Source organism: Dromaius novaehollandiae, chromosome 1 (genome assembly GCF_036370855.1).
Source record: "Dromaius novaehollandiae isolate bDroNov1 chromosome 1, bDroNov1.hap1, whole genome shotgun sequence".
Classification (NCBI taxonomy): domain Eukaryota; kingdom Metazoa; phylum Chordata; class Aves; order Casuariiformes; family Dromaiidae; genus Dromaius; species Dromaius novaehollandiae.
The window spans coordinates 155,555,727-155,577,280 of record NC_088098.1 but is presented as its reverse complement, the minus strand read 5'-3'; the positions used below and the strand labels follow the sequence as shown (position 1 = coordinate 155,577,280).

The window sequence follows — 21,554 nt, the reverse complement described above, 5'->3', positions numbered from 1 at the left end:
ATTTTTCTGGAAGACCACAACTTTGTGAACTCTGTTGGTTCATTAGTTCACATACCTTAGCTTTCTCCCCATTCTTATTTTCCAGTAATACAGATGTCTTTTCTTATTATGATTAAAAGCCTTTCACTGCATTTACAAACATAGGCCATTTTATTCAGCATTCTACCAAAATCTTTTGTTTAAACCCACCAGCAAGTGCTACTGAGAGATGATGGAGTACAGGAATAGTTTATTCTAGTTTTGATGTTTTTAAAATCCTGCAATCAACTACCTGTCTACCTGTCCCTTCCACTCACTTGCCGTCAGATTTTGAGGGTTCTACTTCCAAGACAGTAAGAATTTCTACTTTTAGGAGGATGACATAAGCACACACAGAAAAGATCAATTATTTTTACCATCTTCCTGCAAGATCATTAAAGCCAAAATAAACAAAATTAAAAAGAAACACTACTGCGCAGAAAGTATCCTCAAAATTTGAGGAAATGCAAATGAAAGGGCAAATGAGATTCTATATGAAGAACTCTTATTTCCATATTTTTAGTTAGGAATAAACACTACACACTGGGGATGCACATAGCATTATTACATAGAGGTTTCCCCAAATGAAATTTAGGAGTGTTTCACTGTAAGTGCTTTATTAATACAAGGCATCCATTCTGCTGTCTCAGGATTCACTCTCATTTATGTTTCTGCACTTACTTAGTGAGAACAGGAACTTGGTCACTGTAGTAAAGCACCTGCTTGTAAGGTTTCCCCCATACTTCCAACAAAACAAATGCCAAACTAAAAAAAAACCCTTGAATTTGTATACAGCTCTCAGGTGACTATTTTACTTACCAGAATGCAAAAAATAATTCCCCCATTGCTCACACTGATGATACACCTCACACTGTGCAATTTCATTTTCATGATGAGGAAATGCAAGATCTATTCCACCAGTATGGATGTCCAAATGCTTTCCAAACACTGCACTGTAACAATATATTCCTGATCAGTAGTAGAACACTACAAAATTTTTTTGTAAGAGAAATGTGCAAAAGAATAAGATGAAACATAAATATAAATACATCATTTAACTATTGCAGTATCAGAACAAGACTTTAAACAGATCTCAGACACCAAAATGGCAACAAAGCCTCCATGCAAGGCCATATCTGCCTGCAATTAATCAATATTCTTGACTAGGAACAATTATTTTTCTAACTTAGATTCAAAAACTGCAAGCAGGACATTTCCTTTCTTGTTCGGTTACCGAATTGATATCAGACAGCAGCCTTCATCTGCAAACCAAACTTCAAAGTGATGTACGTTTCTTTAAACTCGATATTACTGCTCTTTATCTTGTACCATTTCTGTAAGAATTCAGGCTATACCCTACAGAGTCACTATAGAAAATGCTTAGTCCTATAATGTTTTAATAGCAAAAGAAAGTCTATTTGGGGCTTATGCTAATAACACTGAAGAATCAAGTCCACTGGAGTTACAACAACATAAAGCCACAAATGAAAGGAGAAACCAGATTTCCACATGTAGTTGAATTTCTATGAGTGACCTGTTGAAAACACAAACCTCCGATTCAGCAGCCCTCTCTGTTATACATGTGCATGGGTTAACGATGAGGAAATCTGAGCCCCTTGCCTGTGATCTCCCAAACCCAATCCTATCATCCCAATAGCACTGCTGCATCTGTGCAGGTTAGCTGAGTACTTACTTTCAGTCACCCGCATTTATAGAGAGGCGTGGGCTACATTAGATGTTCATGTGACAATGACAGACCTAGAGGCTTCCTGGTTAAAGCACAGGAGTCACATACTATCCACTACTCCAGCAAGTCCCTGTTACGTCACTCAGGACAAGCTAATAACTTGGTTTTGCCTTTCTGTTAAATAAAGAGAATATTTACATTCTCACAGGGAAGCAAATCTATGCAAACCGCCCAGTAGCTGTGGACACTCAAGTTGGAAAAGAAAAAATACATGTTGTCTGTGCAAGCAGAAAATAAAACACGAGGCACGCACACACCTGCACACAGACACACCATCTTTCCAAGTGTCATATCAATATGTTGCTCCTCTTTTTCTGGTAGCTGGCTAGATATTGGTACTTTTGTTGCTTTTTGGGACAAAACACCCTCTGACACCCAGGCTTGTGATTGATCTATAGAACTAATCAGGGCAGAGGAAGGGAAGAGACAGAAAGATGTCACTGGTGAACTGACTGGTGGTCATTTCCCAAGCTCGTGCCCATCTGCTTCTTTCCACGTACTCCAAAAACAGATTAAGGACAGCTCTTCACAGGAGCAACCCCTAACTCTTGCCTTCCCTACCATCTATAGAAGAGCATTGCCACTTGCAGATCCCTCATCCCATACACTTCAAAGATACTCTAAAATTAACTCACCTAAATGACTAAATGCTTTGAGATCTTTGGCAAAACAGACAGGTAAGTAGTTACTGTTTAAAACAGGTATTTGACAGCTGACTGTGACAGTAAAACATTTTAGGTAACTTACAAAAATAAGTTCTCCATTTTTCACAGTCCAAGATTACTACACTTATGCTCTGCATGGGTGAACCCCTACCTGCATGACAGGAGCCTCCTCCAGCCACAGTAAAATAAGTTTCTACAGAAATACAGAATATAAATAGCATCACATTAGCAGATGGGCCATTTTATAGTGGGTTGGCATTTCTTACCTAGAGTACATTTCTGTCACAGATCTCACTTCAAACAGCATGTTTTTGTGCACTTCAGTTGCTTTAACTACTCTTTCACAGTGCTGAAACTATTTAGTGACATAAAATCATTTTTACAAATGCTTTTCACAATCAGGAACTAATGACTAACAACCCCAGGTGCCACAGTACAGCATATGAAAGAGAAACCTAAAGCAATAGTTCTATCTGCTCTCAGCTTGGGCTCAACTCTCAAGTTAAAAAGGATCAGACCTCAGTAATTTGTTATTAACTTTCATAAAAGATCTGAAACTAATGCAAAACTAAGTATCACTACCAATCTTCCAGGACAGAACAGCAAAATTCTCTTTTTCCAAAATACATAAATTAATAGGGCTACTACAGAGGACAAAGTACTATCATCCTGCAGAGAAAATAAAATAAAACTCTAAATTAAGAGCAAATTAATTTAAACCAACTATGAGCAAAATGCTACCATGTGCAATTCACATTGTGCCCACAGAATATACTGCCACAGAGAAATCAGAATATCTAGTATTATGCCTGAATTTTGAAGAAAGCTGAATAACGTGTTGTTATAAAGACAACCAAATCTCACATACTCACTGGAGTTCAGACGGAAGCTCATATCCTATCCTCTTAATACAGCACTAAAAGCTTGACTAGGTGTGTTGGAGATTGCACCAAATGGAAGGGAGGTAGATGAAAGCGGTACCATAGCTTCCACTAAAACTTTGATTACTCGGTTCAAGTCAAAAGACTCTCTAATCCATTGTGTGATCCTGCATGGCAGATTTTAAGCGCCCAGGTCTTTCTTAAAAGAAAGAAGTTACCAAAACGTAACAAGACAGCTGCTCTGTTAACGTGGAGATGAGTCGGTTTGGGCCACGCATGACACCCAACATCGCAGAAAGTACTCAGATTAAAACTGGTGCTTTCTACCGACCAGGCAAAACACTTTCAGTATTATTGCTATCATTATACCAATTGCAAACAAAAATCAGCACTGGATTTAAAATCCAAGATATCCAACCTTGCTATTGTGGAGCACTCAATGTGCCATCCAGGTCTTCCTCTTCCCCAGGGAGAAGTCCAAGACAGCTCTTGAGGTTTGGCAGCCTTCCAAAGGGCAAAATCTTTACCATGTTGTTTATCAGCATCGACTGTCAGGAATAAGTGATTTGTTATTGGAATATGTCTCAGAAAGAATGGACAAATGAAAGCAAAGGGAAATGCACATGTAGGGAACTATTCAAATTTTATTCTCATTTGCCCAGCTTCTTTTTCCTGTATCTTTCCTCCCTTCACCCTTGCACAAGGCTTCCAGTTTGATGAACAAATCTTTGGGGGGTGGGGGGATACTCTGAATTAGACTGCTGCAGGCTAAAAAAAAATGAGTTCAAGATTCTTTAATACATCTTATCCTTTGAGTCCCTTTGGCCTTATACGGTTTTACATCTTTCATTTAGTAACTTATCAGCCAGATTCCTACAACAAACAGTTTGCTCTGCAGTAAGAGAGGTAAAAAAAAACATTTTTTTCTCTGGGCCACAAATCATTTCTCATTCACATTCTATAAAATCGAAAGCAAGTGCAGAGAAGAACATTAGAACTATCCCTGGGCAGCAGCAACATTCCAGTATCACTTTCACCAGTGTCTTATCTAAAGACAAGTCTCCTCCCTAGCTATATTTCCTTCTTCCTTCGCTACACAGCCAAGGATGACACCAACCATTTTTGCCACAGTACTGCAGAGAGGTGAGTCATGCTCAACAGTTAGTCCCTGTTGACTCCTAACTGCCATTCAAATAAACACTACTTCCAGCTGCAACTACAGAATGGGGTTCTAGAGTCTCCATTTTTTGTTGATAAATACATCATCTTGTATTTGACAAAATGGTATATCTATTTGGTTTGAAGGGATCCAGCTTAGCAAATGACTCACATTGCTCTAGGCTCCCTGTTCTTAATTATTTAATGTTGCTTATCTGTTTAATCAGCAGTGATCAGGCTTGCTTCTATTTATTCCAGATCACTAATGAAAATACTTTGTATTACTGGGTCTAAACCAATCCCTGTAAGATTCCAGTATCAACACATTTTAATGATGATTCTCCACTGACAGCTTTTTTTTTTTTTTTGAGATCTGATAGTCATTCTTCTTGATCCATTCAGTTTGTACTTTATTGATATACAGAGTCAATTTCTATTCAGAATGTCATGCAATATTAAATGAAGCACATTACAAAAATCTATCACACCTGCTTCATCAGTCAAACTTGATAAAACTAGGATTATATTCCTGTCCCTTTATGTCTTATGAATTGAATCTTCATCTTGGGCTTTTTCATTATTTTGCCAAGCTCTGGCTGACCAGTATCTGATGACTCCATCCCATCCTTGCCTTTTTTGAGTAACAATACAAAAAAGCACTATTTCCATCTTCTGGGTTATAGACTAAACAACAGTCACAAAATCTGTAGAAGTAACAGTAAAATTAGTAAAAAGTAACTTGAAGGGAAACGGGGTAAAACACAGTATCAGTCACAGAATCCTTGAGGTTGGAAGGGACCTTTGGAGACTGTCTAGTCCAACCCTCCTGCTCAAAGCAGGGTCACCTAGAGAAGGCTGCTCAGGACCTTGTCCAGTTGCGTTTTGAGTATCTCCAAGGATGGGGACTCCACAACTTCTCTGGGCAACCTCTTCCAGTGCTTGACCACTCTCACAGTAAAAAGGTTTTTTCTGTTTAAATAGAATTTCCTATATTTCAATTTTTTGCCTCTTGTCCTGTCACTAGCCACCGCTAAGAAGAGTGTAACTCAGTCTTCTAAGATGCTCCCCAGCTTTCTTTTCTCAAGGCTAAACAATCCCAGTTCCCTCAGCCTCTCCTTGTATGACAGATGCTCCAAGCCCTTAATCATCTGTGTGGCCCTTCACCGGGCGCACTCCAGTATGTCCATGTTTCTCTTGTACTGAGAAGCCCAGACCTGGACCCAACACTCCAGACGTGTCTCACCAGGGCTGAGTAGAGAGGAAGGACTACCTCCCTCAACCCGTTGGCAACACTCTTCCTAATGCAGCCCAGGGGGCAGTTGGCCTTCTTTGCCATGAGGGCACATTGCTGGGTCACAGTCAACTTGGTGTCCTCCAGGATGCCCTGGTCCTTTTCTGCAAAGCTGCTTTCCAGCTGATCGGCCCTCAGCACCTACTGGTGTGTGGGGTTATTCACCTCAAGCTTTGTTATGGCAATAGCATTTTCCCGTTGCTAAGTAGGAGTTTCCTTTATCCAATATTATTATTCTTTTACAGAGTTTGGAGAAACTGTGAGGCAGCGTGCAGAGCTAACAGAGCTCTAAAACACAGCGCTGATTTGTTTCAGGGAGCAGCAAGAGGGAATTGCCTTCACAGCCTCTGCTCTCCTGGATGATTCTGGTTTTGATACCATACCCTGTAGCTGCCACTGTTTGCTTGGGTACTCTCTAGGATATTCAGAAATGGAAACATTCTAGATTCACAGAGAAAAAAGCAACTGACCTATAATCTACTTATACTTTCTGGATGGATGGAAGGGATGAAAAAAGCGCTATTTTGATGTTCTGCTTCCAACAACAATAGTCATTAAAAAAACTCTGAAAAGCCCCAGATACTGGCAAAAAATAACATGTTCCAGTAGTTATTCCATAAGATTGAAGTTCTGAATGCAGTTTTTAACAAGAGTTAAGAACAAATAAAAATGGTATAATACCTTAAAACACCTTCTGTGCTTACATAACAGAACACACCACAATAAATCATAGCACATCTCTAGTTGCACTCAGTCAGGGGCCACTTTGCTACTGTATGCCTAGGGCTCATCAAGAGGGTAATTACAGCCTATCAATAACTTTCTCTACAGAACTGTCAACAAAATACATTCCCTCTCCAAGTTATAATGCTGAAACAACTCCAGAGCAGAGCTGTGAGAATTTTTTGGCTGCGATTCCTGAGCATCAGCCTCCCAAACTTGTTCAGTAATTCCAAACAGATTTTTCAATGATGAAATGCTGAACTTCAGTGTGCAAAGGATGCAGATCTGCATCAAGCTCTCCTATGTGAAGAGCTGATCACACTCAACTTACGGAAACTACAGAAAGTCTCAGCAATCCTGCTCAGCAGCTGGACAACTGCAGCAAAGAGAACAGAGCTGGAGCTACAGGCCTGCTTTACCACAGTCTGTCAAGAAATCTACCATCCCTCACACAGTCTGCTCAGCAGTAGTTTCGTAATGAAAGGAGTAAATTCATATGATTGGTATACATCAGAAGGGTGTAACTGCCCAAACAATAACACGATAGATGGCGTTTCCTGCATTTACTCTTGGCTGCCTCATCACTGACTAATGCAAAGGCTGAGAAAATAACCTCACTATTAAATTTGTATGCATCACTCACCAGTATTTAAATAAAATTTATTAAGAACCATAACTGTTCTCAGGTACCCTATCAAAGGTATAGAAAAAAAATCAAATATGAAGGGAGACAGATTTCTCTTACATTGGCAGCAGTGAGTGCTCCAATAAAAAAAATTAATAGAAAGTGTTCTTAATCAACCAAAAAGCTGGCCAGGTACAACAAGTTAGAAAATTTATTCAGACTGTTCCATGAAGCTTTATGCATAGATAAATCAAGAGTTTGACAAAACATTAATACAAATCATTGACACAAACTTACCTGCTTCATCTTCTGCATCTGGGTAAAGAGTAGTTAATACTCCATATCTTTTTCCCCAAGACTTAACATCAAAATAAACATTACCTAATAGAAAAGAAATGTTTAGTTTTATATCAAAGATGGGGCACATTCACTCTGCTGATATGATGAAGAGATAACATTCCCCTGAAAGCAAACGAAAACAAAATGCCTTTGAACTTCCATTTAAAATTCTGATCTAGAAATTCAGAAATACTACACAAGTAGCAGCACATGTTTCCATGTTATTTGCTCTCCAATAACTTCATTGTATTTGCTCATTTTGCACATGAGGATAGCTTTTTTTTTCCTGGAGATCTCACAGCAATCCCTTCCATGACTGAAAAGAAGCCTACTACTATTCCAGTTATAATGCAATTGAATCCTCCTGCAACCACCAGCTCTGCTAAAAAACTTCCCCACATCATGCTTTGCAGACATGTGCTACATAGCACACAGGAGATGCCCATCCCCTGTTTAGAATTAACAGGTTTCCCCGGCTCTCTTGTAGCACCCAGGCCAGGACTTCCCCACAGGATTTGACATGACTGTTCAATTACAGTAAACAATTATGTTAGTGATGAGTTACATTTAATTCAGAAATAGAGCAACAATTGTTCTGTGCAGTCATATCATTGCAGATGAGTGGCTCACACTGTCTTTTAATTAACAGAAGGAAAAGCTGGTACAGGGTATCTTATCACAAAACAGGATTAACAAGAGCACTGATATCCTGTCCACGTGCTAACATGGAGTTGCCTTGATATAAGTCTTACCTTCTGAGGTTGCATAAGCTTGTCCACTAGCAATTATTCTTTTTATAAAGGAAACTATCTGAGGAATGTTTTCAGTCACTCTCATATATACTGTAGGAGGAAGGACCTTAAACAAAGAAACCGTAGCAGCTTATTAGCCTGTATATGAAATATACTGCTGATAAGCCACTTCAATTTAAGAAGCACCAAATCTTTAAAGAATGTTCTGCTCAATTTTATCTTTCCAAAAAAAAAAAAAAAGTTGCAAATAGAAAAAGTCATAGACAGCATCTAAGATATAAGTAATTAAAAAAAGAAAAGTTTGAGGCGCAGAAAAAAAAAAGAATCCACTAATTTTCTCCAGTGGCTTACTCTCTGCTTCTGACAGTACTCTGGACCAGAAACAAAGTCATGTGAAGTCAATAAAAGAATATTTTGTCTTACATGCTCAAGACCAGGCTATTTCTGTATATGAGTAAATACATATTATCAATGAACCACAGCTCAGTTGTATAAGGCAAAAAAATTCTATTCCTACATAGATGTAACACATTCACTTGTCTTCCACGACAGTTAGGGTTTGATTTTTTTTTCTCTCCACTTACTCAAAAGCCATTTTTCCCCCCAAAAGAGTGAAAAGAGTTAATCGATATTCAATATCTTAACAATACTTCACCACACAAGCAATCAATTTATTTCTTCAGATCAAATTGTCAAAGTCAGATTCCTTACCAAAATAAATGCTTTAAAATACTCTTAAATTTCAAAGTTCAAGTATCTGTACCTTCAAGGCAGCCATATCTTGTTTAAAGTCTTCTTCATAAATACGAGCAAGAGCTACTGGTGATATACTCATCTGAAAAATAGAAGCAGTTTAGCAAATCATAAATCAAAGTAATAATATAAAACACTGCAATCTTTTATCAGTCAGTTAATAGCTAATTGGAAGACTTACAGAGCCCCCAAGGTAAAGAGTCGGAAAGGCTTATTAATCTAACATTCCGGGGAAAGGCTATGTAAGTTATAAATAACTGAAAAGTGGTATTTCATTTACACTTTTGAGCTACCAAAGCATTTTTAATATCAATCTTTTAAGAGAAAGCAACTAAAGATTAAATTAATAAGCTCCTTCCCTCCCCCATTATGTTTCTCTTGAGAGGATCTTCCACTAGTGACAAGTTATACTACAGAACACAGGATGTGAAATTCATTCAACTTACTGTCAGGGGATACTGATACAACCTGCATGTCAGAAAGACAGATCATAGACTCGCAGGAGCAGGCAGAATATTAATTTTAAGTGATTAAGAAAAATAAGATATTTCAGCTAGTCGTTGTTACTCATACATATCAATACAATCAGAGAAAAATGAAAGTCAAATTCACATTTTGCCAACTACAGTAGTTCTCAAACACCTTTTCCACATTTCTCAATCATGCGCTGACTGACAGGAACAGGCATCTTCATAGAAGTAAAGAATACATGCAATTCCAAAGGAAAGAGGCAATTTCCACAGGACAAGATAATTGTCCCAAATATTCAGACTAGGTTTGGACTTGAAAGATATGCGATAGCACAACCTGCCCTAGCTAGCAGAAGCATGATATCAAAGTGTTTCATATTTGATTTTTTTCATCTTCTCTGAGGAAAATGTACTGGGCAGGAGCCAACATAGTGACATTCTCTCCAGCTTGCAGATAACTGAATCATTAACAAAATAAATTCAGTTTCATTTCTACCATTCACTATAGCAGCATAGTTAAGGAGTCTGGTTTTCAGATTGCAGGTCCCTACCATGATTTGAACAAGCTACTGGACAAGCAGCCAAGAGTTCTGGTGAAGACAAACCAGATGCTCATCCTGCAATAAGGCAGATCCTCAGGACTGAGAAACGAAGGCATGCCTCTGCCTACACACCATGGTGTTCTTCCAGACACCAGCACTGAGATTAATCTCATTACTCAGCTAAGCTGCTGCTTTGATCAACAGGAAGAGAAAGGCACCTAGGGGGAAGACAGGGAAATTCCCCCCATTCTTAGATGTCCAAAATGCAAGAAGATTCATCTCCCTCTCAGATGACTACAGAGGGAATATAGCATGATCATCATAGACAAGATGCCCAATTTTTAGACTCTTTCTAGATGAATCCCAGAGGATGGGGAATAACAAAGGGAATTGGGCATGTTGATCCTGACACTATAACGCTTCAGGTACTGAGGGCCCAACAAGAAAAATCAAAGCACACAGGCAGAGGCCTTGGCTGTCCAAACAGAATGCTCAGAGCAGGGCAGGCACCAAGCAACTAACCAACGACACAAAGATTTCTTCAGAAAACAAAAGAATGGGGTAAATGAACATAAATTTTACTAAAGCATCATGTCATTTTTTCCCCCATCAAACACAGAAGCAAATGTCCATCACGTTCTGACAATAAAAATTTGAAAATGCATACGCACCAATTTAAATGCAATATTTTTTTAGAGTACTGACCTACTGCCTTAAAAAAGGCTAGAGGTAAGTGGAAAAAGAGAACAAAAAGCAATTTCTACATGAGAGCAGTAAGCTAATGTTCTTTTGAATGTAGTGCCCTACGTTAAACTGCAATAGCAACTGTTTATTTAAAAATTAAATAAAAAATACACCTGCCAAATTCTCTGGCTCCAAGAAACTAGCTTGCAACTGTAATTTGATCCAACACATTAACTGATGACCCAGAAGACATGAGTTACTGATTAATTTTTTTTTTATTTATTTTTAAAGAAAAGAGTTTAAAAGCTAAAATGCATTCTTAGCATTTTAGGGTTCAAAAAAGGGTTTTCTCAAAAAAAAAGAAAAAGAAAAAAAAAAGGTCTGATTAAAATTGAACGCGGAGATACTTATAACCATAAAACTTGGAGTGAGATCAACATCCCTGAGAATTCAATGAAAGCTTTGGTTGAGTTAATACTTATTTAACTCTACTATTTTTATATTAATCCAACCCCATTAAGGCCCCAGTCTGGTCAACATTTACCCATACGCTCAATGTCAACTTTCGAATAGGCCACGAACTCAAACTGGATTAAGCAAACTTTTTAAGATGCTGATGCTACACTTAGCTGGTGCTCAGCACCTTTCAGGAGTTGCCCTCACATACATGAGATGGTAGAACTCTGCATATCATAATGTTTTATACTATCAGTATCTAATGACCGATGCTGAAAGAACATCAGCAACGACACAAAACTCTTCTTCAGAAGACAGCCCAAAACGTTCTGGCTGATACATTGTTTTGCTTTTGGGATAAGACAATCTCCAACTCTGCTGCAGGTTTGCAGTGGCTGTTTGTTTCCCACTGGCGTTCCAGATACAGTGCAAGCTTGTAAGGACATCTGCCCTGAGTCCTGTAATACAGCCCATGCTGTCTCTCAACAGACAGCTCTACACAGTTTCCTCCACACAGCTGTCTATGCCAAACCCTCCAGTTTCCAAGCCCCTAAAGCCAAAGAGGGCTAGAACTTTCAAAATTTATTACATACTAATTAAAACAAAACAAAATAGAAAACAAAGCCTGGGTCTTTTCCCTATGTAAGTAGCTGTAGAAAATACCAAAAATTTGGGTGAGAGATTGTAACAAATACCTACCTCACTGGCTCTTTTAATTATTTTGTCATCTATATCTGTAATCCCCATCACCATGATTACTTCAATTCCAAAAAACCTAGTCATTATTCTTCGAATTATATCAAACCTAACATAGGAACTGGAAGAGAAGAAAAAAACATGAGCTTTTAAACATGCATCAGTGAGAATAAATTTAAATAAAAATAACCAACACCACTAACACCCACAGAGATATGCTAAATTAGCCAATACTTGGAATAACAAGGGCTTGAGCAGATAAAATGTTTTCCCAAAACTAGTTACAACCTGCACAAAAGTAAAGTAAATTTCAGTTGAACTGGTCTACCCTCTTCTGGCACTAGTGACACATTACATCACATTTTCTGAATATTCTTTTGTTGTATCTCTTTAACATGTAGCTTCAAATTATCTTTGAAGTTTTGTTAACCAGAAGACTGTCTTAAAGCAAACAATAGGAAACACACACAGACACGAACAGATCATATATTCTTAAAAATAAAAACCCTCAGTCCTTCTAAATTCTAACAGGTTTTCAGATGCCACTGTGCAGAAGAACACAAAGAAATAAAACAATATAACATGGTTCAAATTAACTTTGTTTAGAGTCAAACAACAACTACAGCTATTAGTTACAAATAAATGATTTCATTAACACATCACAGATCTTTTCTGATACCAGAGAACAGCTACTTTGGGGGGTTATTTTGTTTTACTTATACTTGAGAATAAATTTTCAAAATTATTCAGGTACTTCATGATAAAACACAATTGTTAATACTAACAAACTGATCTACGCATAAGCTGTATAGGCCTGTAGCAGCCTTCTGCTGTTCAAAGGCTCTCCACTCATAATTCTAAAAACATGTTTTGACTAAGTAGAATTCAATTATTATGTGAAATATTAAAAGATGACTAGAAGCTCTCAGCCTATGCTGCAGCACACTGAGAATCTTGAACCTTCACTGACTTTGAAGAGAACTGAGTGCACTGCTCCTGCAGGATGGAGTCCAAAAGAAAATTCACAGATCTACAATTTTCCATTTCACCTAAATGAACTGCAGCAACTGTGTCTGTCAAAGCAAGCAAGTGCAAACAAACATTATGGATAGATCTGCATCCTCGCCCTTAGCTGCAGGGATGAGGTGGCATTAGGATTCAGATTTAAGCATATATAATATCTTGAGAAAGAAAAGTCTCCTGTTTTTTTTCTTGTTCTGTTCACACTATGTTCATACTAGAAAAGGCTACTTGAAAGGTAGCACTTGCTACCAAGTAGGCAGTTATTAATGAATATCAGCTATTGTGAGTGGTGCTCATCTAACGTTGTGACACGATTCCATGAGAACGTTAAACTGCTCTTTGGACTCCTTTCAAAGGAACAATACCAGCATCAAAAGCTTAAAATTAGATTTAACAGCTCTGTAGTTTCAGTTCCCAGAACATACACAAATTTTGCATTGTTTCCTCTCCCGTGATTTTCTAACTTAATTTTTGGAAGAAACACTGCAATGACACAGATCTGACATCTCAGAAAGCAGGTTCCTTACTACTTCAGTACTAAACAAATTGAAAAGAAAAAAAGCAGATAGTCAGAACCAATGGGGTGGTAGACCAGGTAAAATGCACAGAATGAAACCTCTTCTTGGGCTTGGGATTATTCTTACAGCAGAACACTGAGCTAGGAACCTGGGTATTAACCAGGCTGCAGCCCACACCAGCAGAGTCAAGGCCAGTCTCACAAGTTTTTTTGTTTCTATAGAATAAAATTTGGATGTTGTATCAGAGCACACACAGCACCTGTTTTGAATCCTGGAAGCAGAAGCACGCTAGAGAAAGTTGGTTTATTTATAAAAATAAGGAATCAGGGAAGGGACGATAATTCAGTTCTTAAATTCTTACTAAGGATCTCAAGCTTATCTCCATCATTAATTTCTGCATCATTACCTTCTGCATTTGTTGTGTTTGTCATGATTCAAATGTAAAAGGTGGTGGGGAAGGAACTTTAGTGATAAAATGGTATACTGTTCTTAAAACACACACACACAACCTTACAAGAGAGATACTGTAGCAATCATGGCCACCCTAATGACTCCATTTGATTTCATGCTCTTTCCCAATGCATTTGCTGGTCTGTAGACCCCCATCAGGAGCATTCATATCAGTGTTACCTACTAAAATAGTCTAACTGTAGAGCTACAGTTAGACCGAGCTACTGTAAGTGGCATCAACAGCACTCCACCATCCTGAATAAATTAGGCCTAAGCAGAGCAACTGAGCAAGAGGATGTCAACACTGATATATGCAAGATCACACACACAGGAAAGGAATAGTTAATTCTTCATACACTGGAGGATTTGACTGCTTAGATAAAGCAAGAATATCTTTATTGCAGGCATTTTGCTATACAACAGTAGTAAAGGAAACAGTATGTGAAAGCACCAAAGAAGCAGCAGAGAGATGATAATATACCTACTTATCTGCATGACACACTGCTTTGAATGCAGTACTCAGTCCTAACTATTCCTTCTCAAAGTAGTACATGAGGAGGTCAAAAATAGGTGCCAGCAGCATATGGCCAGCTTCCAGATCAGGAAAGCCTAAAATTGTTAGTTCAGACACAGGACAAAAAGCAATGGATAAAAGAACAGGTAGAGTGAGGTCTTTAAATCAGAAGAATCTGAACATAGAAAAGCAAAGAGAACCACCAACAAAAACATATTCAAGAGACACAGAAAAAGCAAGACCAAAAGGTGAAATTCTCAGACTTAAAAAGGTCATACTCTAGATCCACTATACCACTTAATACCTGTTTTAGCAAACAGAAAAATAAACAGAACACATAAAGGTCATATAAGCTATCACCCTGCACAGCCTTAAGTGCTGCCCATACCTCCCTTTCTTCAGTACAAAGTTAGATTAGCAAGACTTTATGTTAAAAGAGCATCATGCACACGTACGGAGCGCAAAGATACTGGAAGGAGAAAGAAAAATATGAATAGAAAAAAAACAAAAGAAATAATAGCTGTAATATCAAGATTTGGTGTAATTCACTGTGCCAAAACTATGTATAATATCAGTATAGAAAAAAAAGTTACTGAAGAATGGATTCCCCAGACCGTAACAACAGAGTCATCCTTAATAAAGTGCTTTAGAACAGCGATAAACAGAAGCACTGCATTCAGCTTTCTGGAAATAGCAGTACTGTGCATCCTGTTCTTCCCACCCCCACTTTGCTCCTCATGATATTACATATTTCCTTTTACTTGGTAGTCTCAGGTAGTGTCTTCCTCCGCATTTGCTCTCAAGCTCTAAACCACAAGACTGGTAAATTTAAAAAGGTTTTAGAGCACTGACCAGCTGCCTACTACAGATGGAAGTGCTTCTCCAATTCTTCTCCCTGTTAAGCTATGAGGCAACAGAGAAGACAGAGCCTATGGTACTAGGAGAATCTAAACTGAATAACAAAGAAATCTATTGATATGTTTTTATATAATTGCTCTCAAGCTATGATTTCAAACTGCAGTTATTTCAAGATGAAGAGTAATACTCAACTGCACTATAGTAATTCTAGATGTAAATACTCTAGGATTTTAAATGCTCTAGATGACCCTGCTTGAGCAGCAGTGTTGGACTAGATGATCTCTAGAGGTTCCTCCCAACCTCAACCATTCTGTGAAACACACATATTGCTAAGAAATGTCTTTTTTTGGTATTGAAGTTCCTCTTATGTATAAAGTACAAGTGAAATAATTCAAGATGTCATTTTCTTGATTCTTAGATCACTTAAAATAAAGCTAGAATAGTTTTCTGGTAAGACTGGACAAAAGCAAGGAGGATAAAGACAATAGTACATACACACAATGGTACAGCAGCATTTAAGGACAGGTTGCCAGTAGTATTTTTATACTTCCTTTTTAAAGAACGAAATAGTAGATATTCTTAAGTAATACTTCTGCCATAGCTAAGCCCAAGGAAAATGCAACACAAGTTTCAGAATGAAGCTGATACAACAGCAGAGATTATGAAATGCCCTCTATTAAAAATGAATTATTTACACATACAGCCTTTGATGTTCATACAGTTAGCAGTCATCTGGAAAACTGCTACTCTCCCAAGCAGTCTAGTGAATCTTGTTCTTTTAAGAATTATGAGATATGAGCTCAAGAGCAGCTGAGCTACTACAAATGCCATTATCTTCACAAGAAGCTGCAGGCATTGTGCACATCTTCAGATCAGGTAAGTTTAAAACAACTGGCAGCAACCCTCTCTGGTGCAGTTAAAGTACTCCTGCAAAATTACTTATAATGAAGCAGGTTTGTTATTGTAATTATTCTAACAACCTACTAAGAAAATGCTGGTCATTTTTATACAGTAAGAGTCATTGAGCTGCTACTATGTGAAGAGGCTTTTAACTTAGATGGGCTTTCAGAGAACATCTGATTTTTAATCTTAACCTGAAGAACTCTTTTTAATAGTAAAACAACCCTGAGCTTTCTCTTGGCGCCAACACAGTAATCAAACTAAATTCAAGAGAAAAATACATGTCTTGCATTTTGAGACTATGCACGTTGCAATGCAACGTCCTGCTTTGGAAGCCCAACTGCTCTGCTGGTTGTTAAAACCAGAGGAATTGAACAAAAATAAGCAAACTACACAGTTTAGCCTCTAGCTATTCACAAAGATATGACCTTAAAGAATGAACGTATTTCAGGTGAGTAGCCAAATGACTGCGAAAGATGATGTCACATCATGTTAATGGGACCTGAAATAATTCACGTAACTTAGCAAAAAAAAAATAAAATAAAAATAAAAAAAAGAGCACTCTTCATAGTTTTCTCCAAATTATTTTGCTTCTTTCCCCGGGGCCACGGCGGCACGCGTGTTTTACGTCCCGGCTCCCGCCAGCCGGCAGCTCGCCCCGCCGCTAGGCCTGGGCTCGCCCTCCGCGGGCGGCGCCGCAGCAGGGACACGCGTGGCGCGGGGGCCCCCGCGGTGGGCGACGCCGGTGACCGACTCACCAAGCGTGGCCCAGGTGCGCGTGGTCGTACACCGTCGGCCCGCAGCTGTACCTGCCGAGAGAGGGACACCTGAGCCGCGCCGCGGGGAGGGGAGGGCGCCCGTTGCCGCCGCCGCGCCGCCGCCCCCGCGGTGCCCCCGGCCAGGCGCTACCAGGTCGCGGCTCCCTCCTGGCCCAGCACCAGCGGCTCCTTCCGCCGGCTCCGGCTGTTGTACGCCACGATGCCGCTGTGCTGGCCGGCCGGCGGCAGCCATTCCCGCCGCGTCGCGCAGCGCCCCCGCCACGGCGGCAGCGCCGCGGGCTGCGCGCCCCCGCCACCCGCCGCCCCCCAGCGCGGCCACCGCCGCCAGGCCGCGGCGCGCAGCATGACCCCCTGGCCCCGCCGTCGGCGGGCGGGGAGCCGCGGCTCCGCCTCTCGGTGGGGCGGGGGCGAGGCGGAGCGCGCACAACCCCCGGCGGCTGTTGCCGCGACACCTGCGCCGCCTGTGCCGGGAAACAGCAGGCGAGCGGGGTAGCTACAGCCGGAGCGGCAGGAAGAGGAGGGGCGTGGGGCGGAGGGGGCCCGCCCGCTGCCCCGGGGTGGGGAGTCGCCGACGGCCGGCGTCCTCCCGCGGCCGGGCGACCCCCGCGGTAAGCGCGGCCGCCTGCGCTGGGCTGCCTCGGCCCAGGGCCCCTCCGTGGGCTCTTGGTGTGACCTGAGACCTGGCGGGCCCCGGCCGAAATAAAAGCACGTACCCGGCCGTGTGCGTGAGTTGAGCTGCAGTTTCTTCTCTAAAGGGGTTTCTAGTGAGGGTGGCCTTTCTTTTTTTTTTTTTTTTTTTAAGAAAAATCATTATTTTTTATTGCCGCTGTGTAAAGCCAGTTCAATCAAACTGGGGTGGATCTGTTTTACTGTGCCTTGCATGTCAAAGGAATGACTGTCACCCCTAAGAGAAAAATGTGCTGTGCCTCTTTCCCAAATCTAATTTAATAAATCAAAAGTATCAAAAACTAGTTTTGTCCCCCCTTATTTCCAGGTACCTGTGTAAAAGCCATACCCAGTTTACGTGTTTTAAAAAATGGCCTGAGCTATTGTGACCCTGATTAGCTGATTCTCAAGTTCCTTCCCAGTGTTAGGGCAAGCAAAGAGTGTGGGTTTTTTGATAATGCTTCTCTCATCTGATTGTGGATCTGCTTCCTTTCAGAGCACGCAGAGGAAACAAGGTGGTGGTTTAACTGGCTGGAGTGCTTAGACCCACTTTGGAAACTATCAACTACAACTACAGTGAAGAAGAGTATAAGTGAATGGATGTAAGAGTTGCCAAAAGTGTTTAAACTAGTATCTTGTTTGCAAGAGTGGCTATGAGCAGGTACCTAGGAAACAGTGAGAACAGTACAAGCATATACAATATTTTCTGTACAACTCTCCCAGCTTCTGACCAGGGGACTTCCTGAGTTGGATGCATCTTTACAGTTTAGTAACCCTCTACTGCTGGGCTGCTCTTCCATTAATTTCTCCAGCCTCCATAAACACCCATCAACTTTTATCATCTATGACATCCTGGGGCAAGGAGTACCACAGGTCTACTGCCATTTTCAGGAAACGCCATCTTGGCGTGTTTTCAACCTGAGGCTCTAAGCAGACTGTTCAGAGTGGAGCCTTCTTAGATTTCCCTGAGCACTGCATTTCTTGCCTGCTAAAGCATCTCGCTGGCCTCTGTGAGGAAGGTAATACAGAATGATCACCGCGTTCCTTGACTGGACATTCAGAGAGTAGGTTTGGCTGTGGTGAACTGCCTTGTAGAAGTCCTGAAATTTTTTCCTGTTGAATCTGCAAAGGACAGGTTTGATAGATTTTTCTCAAATTGAATGTAATCATTTGAATTATTGCACTTATAATCAAAATCTCTGTCTTCATCAATAGAGTCTGTCTACATCTTTGTTTTAGAGAGCATCAGATATAAAGCCCTGCCAGTGGAAAATGTTTTCTTTTTCTTTTCTTAATATATAGTCATTTTCCACAATATTTTTCATCTAACAATCTTAGCTTTTTGATCAAATAAAAAACTGTTTTATGTTCTTCCTATTTTGAGGCTAGCTAGGATGAAATTGAAGATACCCTCCAATAACCTTTGTAAATGTTTGCTTTGTATGTTTGTTGGGAAGCTTCACAAGGCAATTATTTCAGTTTCCATAGTGAGCTGTTTTTGATGTCTTTACCGTTCAACACACATCCTGTTAAGAGTTGTCATTAACTCTGTTGTCTTCTTTGTTCTGTATAGTGCCAAGCACTTTGACAGAGTTCAAATCAATACTAAATAATAATGGATGGTTTTTTAGCTTTATTTCCAGGTTTGGCTATCATGGATGAAAGTGCTAGCTGATGACAAGAATGCAGCTTTTTTCCCCTCAGCTTCAGAAAGCTTAGTGTCTTGTGGTATCCAGACAAGCTTTAATTTAGCATTTAGTGTAGAAACCTCCATGTCCTGCAATAAAATACTATTTCTAAGGGTAGGAAAGGCTACAGTTACTATTAAATACTTGAAACAAGCAATTAACATCCTTCACGCTTCAGACTTGTTTTAATGCAGTAGAACAAATTCAGTGCAACAGTCAAAAGCATTCTACAAGCACTAAAAATGGAAAAAGTACTAAATCCAGTTTCAAATGAAAAGCAATAATAATCCTGATGGATTAGAACCATTACTATGCATCTTAAAAATACCGGTTGGCATTCTCAGGAACAGTTGGGCTATGGCTATATCTGGAGTAGGAGAAGCTGCCTTTAGAGCTTCCCAGCAGCTGGAGCCAGGGTATACCTGATCAATACCAGGGCTGGGCCTATTGTACTCCCATTACTTCTGTATTTCCTACTGAGTAGTTAGTAAGGGATGCAATATGCAGAGAGGTAAATCTCTGAGTCAAAATCCCATTGAGGCGTATATGTTTCAGGTAAACTGTTGAATCAAGGGGACACATCTCTACTTAAAAACATGACCTGACAGTTTTATATTTTCCTTAGGAGGCATCAAGGCTTCCTTTTCTTTTTCTTAAATAAAAGCTGAAACCCTTCCAGAAGTCCTTAAAATGGGTTTATATATTGTCTGTCCATTTATCTGCATAAGCCTGAAGACAGTATTTCATTCAGGCGATATTTTGATAGAGGGAAAATCTGGTAGAATAATTCCACATGTAATTTTCTGAGGGAAATACCTGCAGAACCATGCCTTTTGAGGAGTCACTTTTTCTTTAATAAATAGAAGTCTCAGGGCCTTGAGAAGATACTCATTTTGCATGCACCAGTTATTGCATAAGAATGGAAACTACCAGTATGTTCAAAGCAACCATTTTTCCTCCGTGTCTATCTGTGTGACTAGCAAAAAGGAATCCAGTGAGGAGAAACTGAACAATATGGAATGTGGTCCACTGCTCTAGAAGTGCATGTTCAAGCTGGTATCAAAAAAAGCCTTTAGTTGCAAAAGAAGAAATCCTTCCCAGTTTGTGGATACTCTTTGTGTTTGGCAGAAGAAGGGAAGTTAATGAAATGCCTAAGACCCATAAAACACAGAGCACAGGTTTGGTAGGGTGAATAGCAGACCAAGACATGGTGGCAAGGGAATAGGACTGAAGAAGTACAGCTCTGCATGTTTTCCACTAGCAAGTCTGCAAGACTTTTGTGGTGGGCAGGGAGGATCTTAGGGTGTTCTGGTTCATCACATATTTTCCAATTTGCAGTCCCAGGTATTCAGACCAGGAGTACAATTTGTTCCCGACATGTAAGTATTATCACTGGGCTAATCCCAGAGCATGTTTTGTAGCATAAGAAAAATAAGCAAATAAAAATTAAGCTAAAATTTCATTTTTTCTTCTCTATTTATTATTTGAAGACACTTTTTTTTATAAGGTTTGGCAGTTTCCCCCTAATTGTTTGGTGGGTTGCACTTAAAAATTAAAAGATGCTGTCTCAGAATTGCTGACATAAGAGAAAAGCAGTATCTGTTGTGTTATCAAGACCATGTTTCTAGTATCCATGGCCCGTGTAATTAGATTCTAGTTCAGAAACCTGGCAAGGAAACTGACCTTGAGGAAATAAGGGGAAAAAGACTTAAAAGACAAACTACAAACCAAAAGTAAAAATGAGCTAAATCCATACCACAGAACTGAATTTCTCTCCTAGCAATCTGTAGTAGCCTGTAATTACAGACATGTTTTGAATTATCCTTTATATTCTTTCTACTTTTCAAAACCTAGATGTTTATCAATTTGTCTAAGAATCTCATTTAATTTTTAAAAGGAGAATAAAACTTGTTTCTGTGCTTATTACAAATGTTTGACTCAGAAGTCTGTTTTTAACTCTGTTGTAAATTTTGTTTGGCCATTCCCTCAAATATTCAAGAAGTAAAAAGCATGCTTTACAAAACAGAAATCATCTTGAGGGACCTATTTAAAAAGACTAATTCTGGAGAAATGAAACAAAACTGCAAAAGAAATTTTAGGGTCAATAGAAAGAACAGTGAAAAAATAAACTTTCCTAGCAGACTTCACACTGACTTTTTCCTCTCCATTACTAGAAGATACATTCTTTACAAGGTTTAACAGTTTTCTCCTAATTCTTAAGTGGGTTGCACTTATCTTCTTAAAAATTAAAAGATGCTGTCTTAGAATTGCTAACATAGGAGAAAAGCAGTATCTGTTATCAACATCATGTTTGTAGTATCCGTGGCCCTTGTAGTTCAGAAACATGTGGCTCTGCAA

General features: G+C 39.6%; 1 protein-coding gene and 1 long non-coding RNA gene across 7 annotated transcripts in view; one reads left to right on the top strand and one right to left on the bottom strand.

Annotated features, from left to right (window-relative positions):
• CARS2 (cysteinyl-tRNA synthetase 2, mitochondrial) overlaps positions 1–21,554 on the bottom strand; it is a 50,185-nt gene that overhangs the window by 25,442 nt on the left and 3,189 nt on the right. For 2 of the 6 annotated variants that reach the window (XM_026102467.2, XM_064503972.1), the window contains exons 1-9: positions 16,973–17,329; positions 16,822–16,872; positions 11,804–11,921; positions 8,963–9,034; positions 8,200–8,305; positions 7,406–7,489; positions 3,730–3,859; positions 2,582–2,623; positions 838–971 (exon numbers count right to left, since the gene is read on the bottom strand). In XM_026102467.2, coding sequence (XP_025958252.2) covers positions 838–971; positions 2,582–2,623; positions 3,730–3,859; positions 7,406–7,489; positions 8,200–8,305; positions 8,963–9,034; positions 11,804–11,921; positions 16,822–16,872; positions 16,973–17,187 — 952 coding nt within the window. In that variant the 5' untranslated portion in view covers positions 17,188–17,329. Of the gene's footprint in view, positions 1–837; positions 972–2,581; positions 2,624–3,729; positions 3,860–7,405; positions 7,490–8,199; positions 8,306–8,962; positions 9,035–11,803; positions 11,922–16,821; positions 17,330–21,554 lie in introns of those variants that run through there. The other 4 variants (XM_026102468.2, XM_026102462.2, XM_026102465.2 and 1 more) reach the window with 4 other exon arrangements.
• Positions 17,237–21,126, top strand: LOC112984534 (uncharacterized). Its single transcript, XR_003259521.2, has 2 exons — positions 17,237–17,567; positions 18,005–21,126. It is a non-coding gene; the product is annotated as an uncharacterized LOC112984534 (long non-coding RNA).